This window comes from Alosa pseudoharengus, unplaced genomic scaffold (assembly GCF_046254945.1).
Source record: "Alosa pseudoharengus isolate Yale_2024_CS ecotype anadromous, Long Island Sound unplaced genomic scaffold, YU_APseudo_1.1 YU_APseudo_1.1_scf_10, whole genome shotgun sequence".
Lineage (NCBI taxonomy): Eukaryota > Metazoa > Chordata > Actinopteri > Clupeiformes > Clupeidae > Alosa > Alosa pseudoharengus.
The window spans coordinates 39187376-39207375 of record NW_027468565.1 but is presented as its reverse complement, the minus strand read 5'-3'; the positions used below and the strand labels follow the sequence as shown (position 1 = coordinate 39207375).

The window sequence follows — 20000 nt, the reverse complement described above, 5'->3', positions numbered from 1 at the left end:
AGCAGTCGGTGATCACGTATACTGTATATCTTGTGGTCAGTGTTGCCAGTGCTGCTGTCCGTGGTCCTGAATCTTCACTGATGGTTCAAGTCAGCTCGGCTTTCTCCAAGATATGATGGAAGGGGTGTTCAACCAGTGCTCCTCGGTGAAGGCATTGCTGTTGGTCTCTGACTATCCATGTTGTTTTAACGTGATAATCACTATTTGTTGGGTTGCTTCCTTAGTCAGAATGGTGTGCCCTGGGTCATATAGTTTGAGTAAAAACTGTCCACTCTGCCACTGTCCATTTTACAGAAACAAACTCATAGAAATCTGTACCGCAGCGTTTCATCTGGAATATGTACTACTTGGCACAGTTATAAAGTAAATGTCCTTTTCATTTAGAACCTTGGAGATGCTAATAAATGATCTTGCCTGTGTGAGCTTTCTGATGAATCTTTAAACTGTGTGTGTGTGTGTGTGTGTGTGTGTGTGTGTGTGTGTGTGTGTGTGTGTGTGTGTGTGTGTGTGTGTTTCATGCAGGTACGGAGCCAGAATGTAGGAAAGCCGTGGGAGTGCTGAACTACATCAGAGTGGATGACTGTCAGTCTGAAGAGAAGATAGAACTGCGTTTCTGCGAGGTAAACAACCCACAAATATGCACAGGCCTAGTAAACACATGCCCACACATACACACACACAAACAACTCTTATTCACACACACACACACACACACACACACACACACACACACACACACACACACACACACACACACATGCACACACACAAACAACTCTTATTCATACACACACACACACACAGACAGACAGACACACACACACACACACACACATGCACACACACAAACAACTCTTATTCATACACCAAGATAGTCTCTGGCTCTCTAATGTCACAATAATGTCAACCTGTCAAAATGTCACAATGTTTTATTGATGTATTATGGAAGCCTGACTGTGTGTGTGTGTGTGTTCACGCACAGGGTAAAGATTTCTCACTTTTGTTATTTGATCTAAACTGACTGTGTGTGTGTGTGTGTTTCAGGGTAAATGCCGCAGCAAGTCGGTGTACTCTCTGGAGAAGCACGCCGTGGAGCCGGAGTGTGTGTGCTGCTCCTCCACCGGCACCGAGCCTCTCAGCGTGCCGCTGCGCTGTCCCAACGGAACACACACACACACACAGCTGCTGTCCGTCACTGGCTGTGAATGCCAGGCCCACGCCTGCCCTGCTGAACACTGAGTCTGACTGTGTGTGTGTGTGCGTGTGCGCGTGCGTGTGTGCGTGTGTGTGTGTGTGTGCGTGTGTGTGTGTGTGTGTGTGTGTGTGCGTGTGTGTGCGTGTGCGTGTGCGTGTGCGTGTGCGTGTGCGTGTGCGTGTGAAAGAGAGAGACAGAGAGAAACTGGAACAAAACAGAGAGAATGACACAGAGACGCTGTAGGTGATACATAATGAAGAGAATCCAAGAGAACAAGAGAACAGTTAGGAGAGACAGAACGAGAGAACGAGAGACAGAACGAGAGACAGAGAGAGAAAATGAGAGACAGAGAGAGAGAATCGGTGAAAAGTCTGCGCTGCCTTGTATGTGTAAAGGGCTATGAGTAGGCTACAGATATATCAAAACCACTGAAGACGTATACTTTGATCCACAGTTATCCTTTCAGCACTTTAATATAAGTTAGTCAGATACAAAGTACAAACTGGACATGGACATGTGTTCCTTTTCTACACCATCACAAGAATGCTGCAAACTCATATGACTGTATTTCTCATTGTACTAACACAACAATAAACATATACAAAATATATCACACAATGCACAATTGTCAGTGAGTGTGTTACTTCTAGTCACCTTAGCTGCCTGTGTCTTTATTTAAATGATCTGAAATGAAATGGCATGATGTAATCTGACCAGTTGGCTGACCAGAATCAAGTCTTAGATCACCACTGAGAAATCTCAGATAAGTGCAGGCATTTGGAGAGCAGATGCTATGTAAATAATCAGTTATTCGTTTCCATTGATGTTATGTTAGATCTATTCAGGGTTACTAAATCAGTGGCCGAATTGAATGCGTATGGTCATGTTATGGTCAGGTGTGTGTACAGTATGTGTGTGTGCATAGTATGTATGTGTGTGTGTGTGTGTTTGGGTCTAGACATTGGACAAGGGTGGCCAAAACTGGCGAGATGACTCACTGCACAATCTGGAGGGATTAAAGATTAAGCTTAAGAGACTGGACCAGTGGTAGGTTTTAGGGTGAAGATCAAGCCTTGGGAAAGACATCCACAGTTCCTAGGGAGATCCCCCGTCGGGAAAACCGGTGGCAGGTGGATAGATTACTTCATGAGATCACATGGTGTGTGGAGAGTTCTACTGTCTTTTCTCTTCTGTCTTGGGTCTCTACTGTATGTCCATCTTGTCTTTATGCCACATGTTTTTGTGTCTTTATGCCACATGTTATTGTGTCTTTATGCCACATGTTATTGTGGGTGACAAAAAAGCTACTTGGTCATGTAGCAGTGTGATGAATTTTGTTCACAAATCTGGAGATGACTGTCTTTTGGTGATGCAATCAGTAATATTTTTTTGAAAATAAAAAATAAAACAAAATAGACCAAATAAAAATCTCTCCAGGGTGATGTCATGGTCATATACATATTTATTATTCTATTTAAGCCTATTCTAAATTATTTTACATTATTTAAATTATTTGACAGTGTTATTAGTGTTATCAATGGTGATGTTATGGTTATGTTATTAAGCATGCACTATTCACCTTTGCGTTGTGTGGTCGTGTTTGTGTTTGTGTGTGCTGGAGCCAGCATGGGGTTGGCTGAGTGCTTGTGTCCGTTTCCTCGCTGTACTGCCGGTTTTCCCCTTTTAAGAGTCCATGGAATTAACGACAGTGGCCGCTCGCGATAAGCCTGCATGAGTCCACGAGCGGATTGTCCACCATCTCAGTCACCGCGCGTCCTCTAGCCGGGCTCGCGCGTTTAGCACTGTGGAAAGGAATCATGGCTCTAAACAGGTCGCCTTCTGGAACCGGTAAGTGGATGATTTATTGATTTATAAACAAACATAAAGGTTTAGGTTTTAGGGCAGTATAGGTCAGTTTTAGATTTTTCTATGTTTATCTGAAGAAAAAGATCTTGGTAATACAGCTGGCCGCGCGCACCGAGGCTATGGGAGCGCGTTTGTTTATTGCGTGCAGACAACTGTTGCGCGTGCATTGGTTTAATTAGATCATATAATCAGAGCTCGACATTGTCGGATTCTATCCCTGATTTGAAACTACTACAAAATCCTTCATCAGTAGTTTTGAGTTGTTTGCACAACACGCCTCTCTCTTCCATAAAGGGTCATATTCTTATTGAAACAATATTTGGAAGACAAATATTAAGTAAAGTCTCGATTTGTTGGTGATTTTTGTTATGCCAGATAAGTACTGTTTAGATGAGTTGGTGAATTTCATGGCACATAAGAAGCGCGGAATGGTGGTGCATTCTGCAGGGATAGTGACTAATGTGAGTGTTTGGAAGGTGTTTGGCGCGCTACAGGGGAACGTTGGCAGCTTGATATAATTAGCAGCGGTAAGCCGGCCTATTTCAGGCGCCTGCTGTCGCTGCCCATGGTGCTGAAGTACGCGCACCGAAGCATCAAAGTCAACGTTCCGTGGGTGCTTAATTAAAGTGGTGAACGGAGTGTGCTCTGCTGTGGGTGCACCGTGAGTGCGGTGAGTTACATAAATACAACACCAGAAGCGCCATTCATATCATATCCACATGTTTGTGCGCGCATTTGCACGAGCCATAAAACCTGCACGAGAGCAAAGACGCTTAACGCCTGAAAGAGTCATCTATCCTAGTCTGTTTACCAGGTGGGTAATTTCCTTAAGTGTGTGTGGGTGTGGGTGTGTGACAGATAGAAAGAGAGAGAGCGAGAGAGAGGGAGGGAGCGAGTGTGTGTGTGTGTGTGTGTGTGTCTGCGTGCGTGTGTGCACACTGGCCACAATGTACATACACTTTTCACGTTGCTTTGTAAGTAGGATTATTTTGTATGCACAGTTTTGTATTTTTATTATGTTTTCACCTGTAGAGCATATATAGTGTGCTTCTCAAATCTAGTTATTTCCCGTTTACATCGATTTTGACGTTTATTTGTTTGTTTGTGTTTATGTTTGTGGAATGGCAGAAACATGGAACGGCGCTCCAGAGCGCCTACGCAACAAACTGCAGAGTGTGGCGCGAGACCTCTCCCAGTTCAGCCTTGATACCGCCAATGGCATGCACGAGTCCAGCGCAGGTGAAGAACAACTGGCCTCGGTGAGTCTGTGTGTGTGTGTGTGGGTGGTGTGTGTGTGTGTGTGTGTGTGTGTGTGTGTGTGTGTGTGTGTGGGTGGTGTGTGTGTGTGTGTGTGTGTGTGTGTGTGTGTGTGTGTGTGTGGGTGGTGTGTGTGTGTGTTTGTGTGGTGTGTGTGTGTGTGTGTGTGTGTGTGGTGTGTGTGTGTGTGTGTGTGTGTGTGTGTGTGTGTGTGTGTGTGTGTGGGTGGTGTGTGTGTGTGTTTGTGTTTGTGTGTGTGTGTGTGTGTGTGTGTTGGGGGGGGGGGGCAGCAGTGCACCACTCCTTAGTCCTCCACCTCTGCCTGTACTCTGATGCTTCAGCAGCAAATGTTGAACACACTGATCTGCTTGGCAGCATCTGACATTCCTGTGTGTGTTCCATACATACTGATCACTGATGTTTTGGAATGGATCCAGATTAGGATCCCGCTTGGCACCACCCTACTGATCTGGTTCAGTTAGTGGCTCACTTCACCTTGCTCACTTCACCTTGCCCACTTCACCATGCCCACTTCACCTTGCCCACTTCACCTTGCCCACTTCACCATGCCCATGCCCACTTCACCTTGCCCACTTCACCTTGCCCACTTCACCATGCCCACTTCACCTTGCCCACTTCACCTTGCCCACTTCACCATGCCCACTTCACCTTGCCCACTTCACCATGCCCACTTCACCTTGCCCACATCACCTTGCCCACTTCACCATGCCCACTTCACCTTGCCCACTTCACCTTGCCCACTTCACCATGCCCACTTCACCTTGCCCATGCCCACTTCACCTTGCCCACTTCACCTTGCCCATGCCCACTTCACCTTGTCCACTTCACCATGCCCATGCCCACTTCACCTTGCCCACTTCACCTTGCCCATTTCACCATGCCCACTTCACCATGCCCACTTCACCTTGCTCACTTCACCTTGCCCACTTCACCATGCCCACTTCACCATGCCCACTTCACCTTGCCCACTTCACTTCACCTTGCCCACTTCACCATGCCCACTTCACCATGCCCACTTCACCTTGCTCACTTCACCATGCCCACTTCACCTTGCCCACTTCACCTTGCCCACTTCACCTTGCCCACTTCACCATGCCCACTTCACCTTGCCCACTTCACCTTGCCTTATTGCCCCATCCCTTTGGCTCCTCTAATAGCTTATTCCAAACCTCCCATATTACTCTTGCCCTGCCCCCATCTCTCCACCGCTGAGTTTACCTGCCCAAACCTACACCTGGCCACATACAGCATGACATTATTCACACTGCGTTGGGTACAACACACACAATCACACATTTTATGGGTGAACAAACACACTATGGCAACCATGTTATTAAGAGAGAAGTTGCTGGGTAGTGAATGTTTGCCCTGTGCAAAGGTACACTGATGATGTGGACAACACATACAGTGCGTGAGATTAGATACGGGGGTGGTGAGGGAACAGGGTAGAGCACATGGCTGTCGGCAGGATGAGAGCAGGAAGAGTTAGGATGAGAGGAGGACGAGAGCAGTAAGAGTTAGGATGAGAGGAGGACGAGAGGAGGAAGAGTTAGGATGAGAGGAGGACGAGAGGAGGAAGAGTTAGGACGAGAGGAGGAAGAGTTAGGACGAGAGGAGGAAGAGTTAGGGGAGCTATGGGCCGCTTCCCTGTGCATGGATTAAGCCTAGTCCTAGACTAGAGGCTTTTTCCCCAATAGAGATTTTCATTGAAATTCTCTTTTATGTCCAGGACTAGGCTTAATCCATGCACAGGAAACCATCTGGCCCTACAGTATGTGTCACAATTGTTGTGATCCACACAGTTAACATTTACCTGTATTCACTACAGCAGTAGTGGAGTAGTAATCATTTACCTGTATTCACTACAGCATTAGTGATCATTTACCTGTATTCACTACAGCAGTAGTGGTCATTTACCTGTATTCCCTACAGCAGTAGTGATCATTTACCTGTAATCATTTACCTGTATTCACTACAGCAGTAGTGATCATTTACCTGTATTCACTACAGCAGTAGTGGAGTAGTGATCATTTACCTGTATTCACTACAGCAGTAGTGGAGTAGTGATCATTTACCTGTATTCACTACAGCAGTAGTGGAGTAGTAATCATTTACTTGTATTCACTACAGCAGTAGTGATCATTTACCTGTAATCACTACAGCAGTAGTGATCATTTACCTGTATTCCCTACAGCAGTAGTGGAGTAGTAATCGGGAGAATCAGCAGAATTCCCAGTTACCCAGTAATGTTTTGAGGCAGGACTGATTACTGTGAGCTTGAAAAGGGCACAATATTGCTGTTTGTATAAGTTCTCTGGTGCGCCCTACAGCAACCTGGACTGTGCGATCGCAGACTCTCTCACTCCCCGCGGCCCCTGCCCACAGCCCTGATATAAACGCAGTAGCAGCTATGATAACCGCACATGCAGGCTATGATAACCGCACATGCAGCTATGATAACCGCACATGCAACTATAATAACCGCACATGCAACATGAGTTGTGAAGATTTTAGATAAGCGACCGCGGCATGTTGGCCTGATTCCCCCCTTAAATAGGAATCAGGCCAAGTACAAGTATATGCTTTCCATCATCAGTATGTGTTCCTTTGTGTTTGGAGCCCACACCCTTGGTGTTCCTGGTGCATTACTCTTCTAGCAGAGCTATGAGGACATACATATGTGTCTGTCCATGACAGATCAAATCCCACATGAGCACAGAACCCTTTGATTTCACTAAACTGCGGATTTAGATCAAAACTCTCAAATCATCAGTATTTTTCACCTAAAGGCACAGGCTTAAAAGCATCTCTTTGCCTAACTTTATAATGCCTTGTTTGCCCTATGAAGCCTATCTCTATGAACCCTCGCTCTGCCTCTGAGAATGTTGTCTTTGTGTAGTATAACAGTATCATGTCCCAGAGCAGGGAATCTTTGGCATGGTGCGCTCTGCTGCAGGCTGGTTTGCCCCAGTAGATCCATCTAACAGTCCAGAGGAACATCACTCATGCATCTCCTGCCTGGACTCACTCCCGCTGACCTCTAGCTGACCTTTAGCTGACCTTTAGCTCTTTCTGCGGGTGTCCTTTGACGTCTGGTAGGATAGCTGTGTGAGAAAAAAGCAGGAAAAACTCTGCATCAAAAACCATCACAATGTGCACAGGGACATTAGTATATAAAAAAGTGTAAATATAAAAAAGTATGAAAAGTATAAAACTGGAAATGTCCTGAAGAGTGTGGGAATAGTATTTGTGTCAGAAAGGTCAGTGCTTAGCATTTTCATACACATGCTCAAGCTGTATCTAATCTCCTGAGGTAGTTTAAGGTAGTCATTCCTGGTGAGAGATGACACATATGGAGGCTAGTACCTCCACTGAGGTGAGAGCTTAACCTTGGACACTTTGACCCCGGTCAGCGAACGCTAGCCCTGACCTCCACCAAACCATACGGCTGTAACGTCCCGATTCCGCTGCTCTTCATTCCACTCTTGTTGTCCACTTCCTGTACTCCTGGACACTCTGCCTGTATATATATATATATATATATATATATATATATATATATATATATATATATATATATATATATTACACGCACTACCACACACTGGGATTACACGACGGGATGCCAGACACCACTGCGTATATACAGTACAGTATATTGCACAAAACTACCACACACTGGGATTACACGACGGGATGCTAGACACCACTGCGTACAGTATATTACACACACTACCACACACTGCGATTACACAACGCGATGCCAGACACCACTGCTGAGCCTTCTGGAGGTGTCGTGGGAGGTGTCGTGGGAGGTGTTGTGGGCCTCAATGACACAGCGATGAAGGAAGCCTGTTTGATAACACCAATGAAATGCTCTCAAAGGCTTTGGCAAGGTTGCGCTGTTGGTCATTATAATTTTGATGGTAAATAGCTTTAGTTGTTGATTGACTGATCCCCTACCTATAGCACAAGGAATTTAACACCTCTCCTGTGTAGCCTATATCTGAAAAGAAATCACACTATAGTGAATAACTATATAGTTTATAGTGGTATAGGGAATAACTATAGTGGTTATTCACTATATTGTGCACTTTGTAGTGAATGAGTGGATGTTGTAAACACAGGCTTTCATTTTCAGTCTGATAGTCACTAGTAGTAGTCTGCTAATTAGTTATACATCAGCAGGAACTTTATGAGCACCACCATAACTGAATTGATTTCAGAGAGGTACAGTATGGCCCTCCCACCTTCAATGCCCACCCTGACACAGTGTCTGGGTTCCACATTCAGAGACTCGTTTGAAGAGAACCCCACCTGGTCTATGTCACTCACCTTTCTGCAGCAATCAAAATTTGACGCATGCGTGAACAGCATGTGTTTTGCAAAATGCTCACACATTTATATAGAATGCAGTTGAACGAAAGTTTAGAAGATACAGGGCCAGATCTGAAGTCTCTTTTTTTTACGCTGATGATTCTTGTGATGTTTGAATGTCTGTGTCTGGTCCTTATCCTCTGATTTCTGGATTTTGAGATGCTTGTTGATCTGATAACAAAATCTGTCTTGCTTGGTTGTTGTTTTTGTTACCTAACATGATATTGGAAGAAAAGTTTGTGTTTTACATAAACAACCTTATGATGGTTTTGTGGAGTACTGAGTGCAAACCAGGAAATGTGTTTATCATTTTGCTGTCTGTGTGATGCTTGTGGACCTGGTCTCATGTGAGTTTCAGGTTTCAGTCACTGTGCCTCCTGATTTAATTGTACAGTGTAAACAGCTGTAAAAATGCACCCCTCCCCACCAGACATGGACTCTGAGATGTATGGCGCTTCATTGTTTTCCAAGCTTCTGTAAACTCAGAGTAGTTTAACAGAGCTTTTGACAGAGTGGATTTGTTTTTTTTTAACATCCTGTTTATGTTGTGTGTGGTGTCTTAAGCTACTGGGACCTTGAATTTCCACTTGGGGATCAATAAAGTATCTATCTATCTATCTATCTATCTATCTATCTATCTACATGTATCTGTAAACTCAGAGTACATGTATCTAGAGCTATGGTAATTCTCTTAATAACTGTGTGCTACAGGTATATCAAATACATTTACTGCAAATGTGTGCATCACCACTTAAAGCTACAACCCCAACTATGATCACTAAACCCAGCTCTAGACCACTTCCTGTATCCTGATTACAGTTTTTCTCAGTCGCTTTGGTGCTTTTCTCACATCACTATTAACATTTGCACAACAGTTAGTGCATTTCTCAAAACAATTAGTGCAAACTGCAAAACCTAGTGGATGACCTGCAAAAGCACGTCACTTGCTCAAAATGGATAGTCCATTCATCAAAAGCAAGTATTTATGTCAATGAAACTGTCAGTGTCATCAAAATGAGAAGTCTTGACACCATCGTTTATGAACAAGATGGTCAAATGGCTTTGTCATGTTTTCATTATGACAGTTCTCTCAGTGTTTTTCAATGCAAAAAATGTCAGAACTCGGTGACACTACCTGAACATGCTCAAGACAGCATTATACAGTACTGTACAGTACAGCCATTTGAAAACTACAGTAAAGTTACACATTAGGGGAGTAAGTGAGTACAAGACACTGAATACGTACATTTTTACTGTATGCTCTTTGCAATTCTACAGCATTGTGACAGAATTTGATAACTAGTTCAACAATTTTGTATGTATTGACTCAAGCAATGAAATGAAGACTATTAGCTTTATTGGGCACGACTATTCAGCATCCGTAAGTATAGTTCATTTTGACTGACATGACATAAGCAAATGATAATGTTAAAAAACAGCAGAGAATTGTATGAAAGCAACTGATACATGTCCAAAAGCATTTGCAATTTGTTCAGAGGAAGGAGAAATTGCTACTATGATGTGCACAAATGACTAAATGTTGTGGAGGTTGAACTAATAGTTATGAGAATTTTCATTCTGATCTGAAAAAAGCACCAAAGCGACTGAGAAAAACTGTAATTCCCACTACCTGCTGACCTTTCATCTCCATCACTAACAGCCAATCAACAGGCTCTCACTCTCAAACTCTAAAGCACAGAACCACAAGATTGGCTGGAGCCCTTACCAACACGCTGAACCACATGATTGGCTGGAGTCCTTACCAACACGCTGAACCACATGATTGGCTGGAGTCCTTACCTCATAACCCCACAGTCCCTCCCGCCTAACCCAGTATGAGACATGTGTATTGTGTGATGGCAGGCAGTATGAGATATGCATGTATTGTGTGATGGCAGGCAGTATGAGATATGCATGTATTGTGTGATGGCAGGCAGTATGAGATATGCATGTATTGTGTGATGGCAGGCAGTATGAGATATGCATGTATTGTGTGATGGCAGGCAGTATGAGATATGCATGTATTGTGTGATGGCAGGCAGTATGAGATATGCATGTATTGTGTGATGGCAGGCAGTATGAGATATGCATGTATTGTGTGATGGCAGGCAGTATGAGATATGCATGTATTGTGTGATGGCAGGCAGTATGAGATATGCATGTATTGTGTGATGGCAGGCAGTATGAGACATGTGTATTGTGTGATAGCAGGCAGTATGAGATATGCATGTATTGTGTGATGGCAGGCAGTATGAGATATGCATGTATTGTGTGATGGCAGGCAGTATGAGATATGCATGTATTGTGTGATGGCAGGCAGTATGAGATATGCATGTATTGTGTGATGGCAGGCAGTATGAGATATGCATGTATTGTGTGATGGCAGGCAGTATGAGATATGCATGTATTGTGTGATGGCAGGCAGTATGAGATATGCATGTATTGTGTGATGGCAGGCAGTATGAGATATGCATGTATTGTGTGATGGCAGGCAGTATGAGATATGCATGTATTGTGTGATGGCAGGCAGTATGAGATATGCATGTATTGTGTGATGGCAGGCAGTATGAGATATGCATGTATTGTGTGATGGCAGGCAGTATGAGATATGCATGTATTGTGTGATGGCAGGCAGTATGAGATATGCATGTATTGTGTGATGGCAGGCAGTATGAGACATGTGTATTGTGTGATGGCAGGCAGTATGAGATATGCATGTATTGTGTGATGGCAGGCAGTATGAGATATGCATGTATTGTGTGATGGCAGGCAGTATGAGATATGCATGTATTGTGTGATGGCAGGCAGTATGAGATATGCATGTATTGTGTGATGGCAGGCAGTATGAGATATGCATGTATTGTGTGATGGCAGGCAGTATGAGATATGCATGTATTGTGTGATGGCAGGCAGTATGAGATATGCATGTATTGTGTGATGGCAGGCAGTATGAGACATGTGTATTGTGTGATAGCAGGCAGTATGAGATATGCATGTATTGTGTGATGGCAGGCAGTATGAGATATGCATGTATTGTGTGATGGCAGGCAGTATGAGATATGCATGTATTGTGTGATGGCAGGCAGTATGAGATATGCATGTATTGTGTGATGGCAGGCAGTATGAGATATGCATGTATTGTGTGATGGCAGGCAGTATGAGATATGCATGTATTGTGTGATGGCAGGCAGTATGAGACATGTGTATTGTGTGATAGCAGGCAGTATGAGATATGCATGTATTGTGTGATGGCAGGCAGTATGAGATATGCATGTATTGTGTGATGGCAGGCAGTATGAGATATGCATGTATTGTGTGATGGCAGGCAGTATGAGATATGCATGTATTGTGTGATGGCAGGCAGTATGAGATATGCATGTATTGTGTGATGGCAGGCAGTATGAGATATGCATGTATTGTGTGATGGCAGGCAGTATGAGATATGCATGTATTGTGTGATGGCAGGCAGTATGAGATATGCATGTATTGTGTGATGGCAGGCAGTATGAGATATGCATGTATTGTGTGATGGCAGGCAGTATGAGATATGCATGTATTGTGTGATGGCAGGCAGTATGAGATATGCATGTATTGTGTGATGGCAGGCAGTATGAGATATGCATGTATTGTGTGATGGCAGGCAGTATGAGACATGTGTATTGTGTGATAGCAGGCAGTATGAGACATGTGTATTGTGTGATGGCAGGCAGTATGAGACATGTGTATTGTGTGATGGCAGGCAGTATGAGACATGTGTATTGTGTGATGGCAGGCAGTATGAGATATGCATGTATTGTGTGATGGCAGGCAGTATGAGACATGTGTATTGTGTGATGGCAGGCAGTTGGGATTTTTTTGTGTGCAGAGCTGAACTCTACCTGTCTGTGTTTAAGCTTCAAAAGTTTTTTTGTGTGTGCATACATTTATTTGTGCGTCTGAATGTTTGTTTGCGTGTGTTTGGATGTGCAAGAGAGAGATGTGCATCTTCATTCATGTTTATGTGTTTGTTTATCTATTGTGTGTTTTTGTGTGTGTGCGTGTGTGTGTACAGGAGCAGGCTCCTGGCTCTCCAGGTAGTCGCAAGGGTGTGTTTTTCTCAGACGGCGTGCGGCGTGTTGACTACGTGCTGGTCTACCACTGCAAGAAACGCATGTCCCAGAACCGGCTGTCCATCATCTCCAACGGCTCCATCCCTCAGCCAGCGGCCAATCAGAGGAGGCGCAGCATCGAGCCAGAGCTTGGGGAGGCGGGGCTAGAGGTGGAGTTTAGCAAAGAGCCCAACGAGTCGGAGAAAGCCCTGATACGGCAGGAGTTTGAGGCAGGGCTTCAAGGGGCGGGTCTACAGATTGAGCGTGACAAAGAGGTGAGGTCATTTGTTTACAAAGAGGTGAGGTCATTTGTTTATTTAATCAGTTGTTTGATTCAGTGTTTCCCAAACTTTTTTTCTGGGGACCCACTTTTAAAAAATGACAGACCATCGCGACCCATTTCACTTCAGATCTAACATGCAACCTGCATGCAACCACCAATATTTAATTTATTAGACAACATAAATTGTGCTGGCGACCCAAATAAAATCTCCTGCGACCCACCTGTGGGTCGCGACCCAGTCTTTGGGAAACACTGGTTTGATTGATATCCCTTTAAGCAAGGAATCAATTCATTAGGTGAACACATTGGGATTTCTGCGAAGCAAGTTAATCTTGTGAGCTGGGAATGTATGATAATGTGATAATGTGATGTGCGTGCTTGTTCACATGTGTCAGTGTGTGTAGATAGTTGGTAGTTAAGTTTTTTGAGTTACACTGTATAGTCCTGTAGGAAGTTCCTAATGGAAATGTGTACACTACCCCATCTGCAAACTACCCCATCTGCACACTACTCCATCTGCACACTACCCCATCTGCACACTACCCCATCTGCACACTACCCCATCTGCACACTACTCCATCTGCACACTAGCCCATCTGCACACTACTCCATCTGCACACTACCCCATCTGCACACTACTCCATCTGCACACTAGCCCATCTGCACACTACCCCCACACATTCATACACACAGAGCAATGAGCTCACACACACACCCGGAGCAGTGGGCACACTAGGAGCACACACACACACACCCGGAGCAGTGGGCACACTAGGAGCACACACACACACACCCGGAGCAGTGGGCACACTAGGAGCACACACACACACACACCCGGAGCAGTGGGCAGCCTTAATCCTGGCGCCCGGGGAGCAGTTGGGGGTTAGGTGCCTTGCTCAAGGGCACCTCATCCGTGGACGTGGATGTGGGAGAGCGCTGTTCAATCACTCCCCCACCCACATTTTTCCTACCAGTCAGGGATCGGACCAGCCACTCTTCGGGTTCGATCCCCTAACCAGCAGGCCACGAATATCTAGTTGATAGATATAGAGGAAAATAGTGTACTTGTGAGAGTAGAGGTGAGAGTTAGTGTGTGTGTGTGTGTGTGAGAGAGAGAGAGAGAGAGAAAGAAAGAAAAGATAGAGAGAGAGAGAGAAAGGGGATAGATAGAGAGAAGGAGAAAGGAAAGATAGATGGGGATGGACAGAATGAGAGGAGAGGGAGAGAGAGGGGAAGAGAGCTAGATGTGTATTGTGTGTTACTGTGAAAAAGAGAGAGAGAATGAGAAGAAAGGGGGAGATAGAGGGAGGAAGAGAGAGGGAAAGAGAGAGAAAGTGAGAGAGAAAGAGAACAAGAGGTGCACTGTGTTACTGTGAGAAAGAGAGAGGAGAGGGGGAGAGAGAAAGAGGAGAGGGAGAGAGGAGAGGAAGAGAGAGGGAGAGAGAAAGAGAGGAGGAGAGAGGGAGAGGAGGAGAGAGAGAGGAGGAGAGAGGGAGAGAGAAAGAGGAGAGGGAGAGAGAGAGGAGAGCAATAGGTGCACTGTGTTACTGTGAGAAAGAGAGAGGAGAGAGGGAGAGAGAGAGAGGAGAGAGGGAGAGAGAGGGAGAGAGAAAGAGGAGAGGGAGAGAGAGAGCAAGAGGTGCACAGTGTGTTATTGAGATGGTTTTGGATTAGGACCGTTGAGTGCTTCTGTCTCCAGCCAAAAGGCAGATTAGAGTTGATCCTCATGACTGGAAGTGTGTGCATGTGTGTGTGTGTGTGTGTGTGTGTGTGTGTGTGTGTGTGTGTGTGTCTGTGTGTGTGTGTGTGTGTGTGTGTGTGTGTGTGTGTGTGTGTGTGTGTGTGTGTGTGTGTGTGTGTGTGTGCATGTGTGTGTATGCGTGTGTGCACGCCCAAATGTGTGCACTTGTGTTTGTATGTGTGTGTGTGTCTGTGTCCTTATGAGAATGAGTTTTTCTGAGCTGTCAACTTGACAACACTTTGATTTGAAGTGAAGCATGCAGCAATGAACACTTCGCCTCCCAGGAAAGTGAAGTGGCCAGCAATCAGTCCTTGTCCTAAAAAGGGAAGTGATGTCTTGTAGATGGCTGTTTAGCTGAAGTGGCATTGGCCGCACACCCAGCTTGGAATAAACAGCAGATATGTCTGTCAGGCACAGGTCAGTGTGTCTTTAAATCACAGAGCTCACCAGGAGGGATCAAAGGACATTACATGCAGAATGTCTTCCTGCCAAAAACTATTGCAGCTATTGTATCTCATGGCAGGGACTACTATCATTGTGTTCTAATGAAATAGACCCTACAAATCTTTACCAGTAAGAATAATCAGTTTTTTTTCTGACCGAAGAGGAGCTTGTTGTTGAGAAAACAGTATTAGCCAATCTTTGCCATATCAGTCCTCAGATCTTGATCAAGCAGACAATAGGCTACCATGCCATGCCATGGGTTAGACACTCAAGCAGCATCACTCAGAACAGGTAAAACATACCTGTCCTATGTAGGCTACTTGTCCTGTTATTTACCTTACCTGTGATTTACTTGTCCTACAATAAGTCGCTGCTGGAGGAAGGCAGAATGAGAGTACTGTATACTGAGAACCTGGTTGAATGTTTGAGTTCTAGCTTGTTAGCACGTTGAGTGCATGTGAAAACCAATATTGTGTTATATTGTAATATGGCAATATAACAAAATGGGCTTATGTCTATGTTTGTTGCAATAGCAATCAAGTTCCTGGAATGTAGGCTACATAGCAGACCTTGAATATAGATTTATAGTGCCTAATAGAGTCTGCTGGTCTTTTAATACTTGTGGATTACACTTCATAAATTCAGCTTAAAGTACATTTCCTATGTTATGATTCTTTTGTGCATTTTTAACGTTTGAATAATGTAGGCTTAGACACAGGAAGGGTTTAATTTACAGTTCCATACATAGCAGAGACTAATGATAAATGTGTGCAGAGATTAAAATAATGATCATAATGAAGCGCTGTTGCTTTTAGTGATATCAGCCATGAAGATGATGATGATGATGATGATGGTAATGGTCTTTGTGTTGGAAACTGCTGTTCAATAATGATGTGGATGGTGATGATGATAGCAGGCCTAATGCTCTTTGTCGGAGTAGGGGGCTGGTGTTCGGAGATGATCTAATGGCATGTTGTTTATACTGTAGGCCTACTTACCAGGCCTCACAATAGTGTGCGGAAAGCCAAGGCTTTTATCCAGGGTGAATTATATTGTAATTCAGATAGCCTACATATTATCCATATTCATCCCCACAGCATATCCACATTCATAAAGACCACACATACTTAGTGTCTGTAGCACTTTATTCACCCAGTGGAGCTAGAGGAATGTTGTCAAAGGTCATATTTGTACGTCTATATTTGTAAACATTAATCACAAAATAGAGAAATATTATGTGGATTGTTGACCAGGCCACCTCTACTCCCAGTTTCCCCAGCTGGGAAACCTCCTGGTCTAGAGGTCTAGTCATCTAAACATTACAATGAATGAATCAACCAGACTAAATAGACAATCATGCCTAGACTAGCCTTTTTGAGTTGTACTAGGGCTTAGTGAATGTCTGTGATCTGTGTGTTGCAATGGTTATGCCCATCCTTAACTGAACCACTCGTTCATTTTTGGAGTGAGCATAGTGCTAGTGGTCTAGTGGGTTAAAGTGCAGGTGGTGCTAGTGGTCTAGTGGGTTAAAGTGCAGGTGGTGCTAGTGGTCTAGTGGGTGGGTTAAAGTGCAGGTGGTGCAGGTGGTGCTAGTGGTCTAGTGGATTAAAGTGCAGGTGGTGCAGGTGGTGCTAGTGGTCTAGTGGGTTAAAGTGCAGGTGGTGCTAGTGGTCTAGTGGGTTAAAGTGCAGGTGGTGCTAGTGGTCTAGTGGGTTAAAGTGCAGGTGGTGCTGGTGGGTTAAAGTGCAGGTGGTGCAGGTGGTGCTGGTGGGTTAAAGTGCAGGTGGTGCAGGTGGGTTAAAGTGCAGGTGGTGCAGGTGGTCTAGTGGAAGTGCAGGTGGTGCTAGTGGTCTAGTGGAAGGGCAGGTTAAAGTGCAGGTGGTGCTAGTGGTCTAGTGGGTTAAAGTGCAGGTGGTGCTAGTGGTCTAGTGGGTTAAAGTGCAGGTGGTGCAGGTGGGTTAAAGTGCAGGTGGTGCAGGTGGTGCTAGTGGTCTAGTGGGTTAAAGTGCAGGTGGTGCTAGTGGTCTAGTGGGTTAAAGTGCAGGTGGTGCAGGTGGTCTAGTGGGTTAAAGTGCAGGTGGTGCTAGTGGTCTAGTGGGTTAAAGTGCAGGTGGTGCTAGTGGTGCTGGTGGGTTAAAGTGCAGGTGGTGCTAGTGGTGCTAGTGGGTTAAAGTGCAGGTGGTGCAGGTGGTGCTGGTGGGTTAAAGTGCAGGTGGTGCTGTGTTTGGTCGTGGTTTTCTGACATACTGTATGGGTCAATCCATGTCAAATCAGACAAAATCCAGGAAAATGGTTGCTGCACCGTCTCAGACCAGTAGGAAAAATGTGAGTGAGGGAAGTGCCCTTGAGCAAGGCACCTAACCCCTCACTGCTCTCCCATGCCCACATCCATGGCTGAAGTGCCCTTGAGCAAGGCACCTAATCCCTCACTGCTCTCCCATGCCCACATCCACGGCTGAAGTGCCCCTGAGCAAGGCACCTAACCCCTCAGCCCATTATGGGTAGAGAGCTCAAATATTGGCACAACATTAATAAAATGTAATATGTAAAGAAAAAAATAATGTTTGATACTAAATGCATTTTGCAAAGTTTATATTACCCTTAATGCCACTCTTTTTGCACTTTTTTTTCAAATCTAGGGCCTTGTAGAAAACCAATGAGCATGCCGTACAAACTTTTAATGGTTCAATCATACTGAGAACATGTTTGTCTTTCACCTTACAAAGTTTGGGCTGCCTATGAATAATACTTTTCATTATATTAATGCCCAAACATTGCTTCCCAGGTAATGTGATTTTCAGGCTAGTAATTTCAAGGGCTGAAAATAATATGAAAACATAAGATTTGAACAGAAATATTTGACAGGCCTGGGTTTTGGGACCCATTCTTGATATAGACAAGGTTTGAACAAAATCTGAGGCAGTGCAGCAATACCCTTATCTGATTTGACACGGAATAACCTATATGTTTTTTATGCTTATTTGTGAAGTCAATTACTGCTCTGCTCCCGCCTTCCCAGACTAGAGAACATAGTGGTCTAGTGTGGAGAACATAGCAGTCTAGTGTGGTCAGGTTCTCCAGGCTGGAGAACATAGCGGTCGAACATAGCAGTCTAGTCTGGAGAACATAGTGGTCTAGTGTGGAGAACATAGCAGTCTAGTGTGGAGAACATAGTGTGGAGAACATAGTGGTCTAGTGTGGAGAACATAGTGTGGAGAACATAGTGGTCTAGTGTGGAGAACATAGCAGTCTAGTGTGGTCAGGTCCTCCAGGTTGGGGAACATAGTGGTCTAGTGTGGAGAACATAGTGGTCTAGTGTGGAGAACATAGTGTGGAGAACATAGTGATCTAGTGTGGAGAACGTAGTGGTCTAGTGTGGAGAACATAGCAGTCTAGTGTGGAGAACATAGTGGTCTATTGTGGAGAACATAGTGTGGAGAACATAGTGGTCTAGTGTGGAGAACATAGTGGTCTAGTGTGGAGAACATAGCATTCTAGTGTGGAGAACATAGTGGTCTAGTGTGGAGAACATAGTGTGGAGAACATAGTGGTCTAGTGTGGAGAACATAGTGTGGAGAACATAGCGGTCTAGTATGGTCAGGTAGGTCCTACATCAGAGGACAGTGTCCTGACATTGCTCTGGGACTGTGCTGGCTGTAGGATGTAACATTAGTCATAATGTTGCATTGTCCTCAGTCGGCGGCAGTGTTTGTACTGTACATATGCGTGTGTGTGTGTGTGTGTGTGTGTGTGTGTGTGTGTGTGTGTGTGTGTGTGTGTTGTCAGTTGAGGTTAATGGGGGTTTCAGTTTCAGTCTCTCTTTCCGATGAGACAAGTTGACATCTGGACATGGGTAGTCTTTGATAAAAAAACTGAGCGTACATACACGCACACACACACACACGCACACACACACACACACACACACACACACACACACACACACTCACACAGACACAGACACACACACACACACACACACACACACACACACACACACACACACACACACACATACATGTACACACACATATGAACACCCGTATGCACACACACACATCCAGGCACATGCATACACACACGTAGGCTAAAACACAAACACACACACACACACACACCATTCCCATACATAAACATAAACAGAGTAAGAGAGAGAGGTGGACGAAGCTGTGGGAGCTGACCTGTGATTGGCTCACTGAGGGAGTGTAAGATTAGCTTGAGGATTTGAAAGTTTACATGCGTGTTTCTCGCGTAGGGATGTAACGATATGAAAATTTAACCTCATGGTTATAGTGACCAAAATTATCACGGTTTTCGGTATTATTGCGTTATTTTGTGTTCAATATGTTCAGAAAGGACTAGTAGGCTGAAATAGTTTCAAAAAGTGTGACAGCATTTACTATTACAAAATATAGGCAAAACCTAACCTAAACCCAAAACCAAAAGGGCAACATTTAACCAGGGATTCTGAAACTCATTTTAATCTGGGGGTGCTCATAGAGGGGGTGCTGTGGGAGGGTAAAAAATTGTTACTGAGTAGATGTGATTCTTTTATTCTGGTGCATTTTAAGGTGGCCTATTGCTACTGGAGAAGGGCATATTTTCATTTACATTCATAGGCCTACATCCTGACTGCACAAACAAACCTGGCTGAGCTGGGCATTCTTAATTCATAGCATAACGTTACCGTGACATTGTGTGTTGTCCCGTTCACTTTTTCCTTGGTCA

At 44.6% G+C, this 20000-nt stretch overlaps 2 protein-coding genes across 2 annotated transcripts in view; both read left to right on the top strand.

Moving 5' to 3' along the window:
* Positions 1-1813, top strand: part of vwf (von Willebrand factor) — a 51101-nt gene extending 49288 nt beyond the window's left edge. The window contains exons 52-53 of the mRNA XM_076271558.1: positions 523-620; positions 1045-1813. Coding sequence (XP_076127673.1) covers positions 523-620; positions 1045-1239 — 293 coding nt within the window. The 3' untranslated portion in view covers positions 1240-1813. The remainder of the gene's footprint in view (positions 1-522; positions 621-1044) is intronic.
* Positions 1814-4182: 2369 nt separating this feature from the next.
* ano2a (anoctamin 2a) overlaps positions 4183-20000 on the top strand; it is a 53102-nt gene continuing 37284 nt past the window's right edge. The window contains exons 1-2 of the mRNA XM_076299343.1: positions 4183-4320; positions 12768-13079. Of these exons, the coding sequence (XP_076155458.1) occupies positions 4183-4320; positions 12768-13079 (450 nt within the window). The remainder of the gene's footprint in view (positions 4321-12767; positions 13080-20000) is intronic.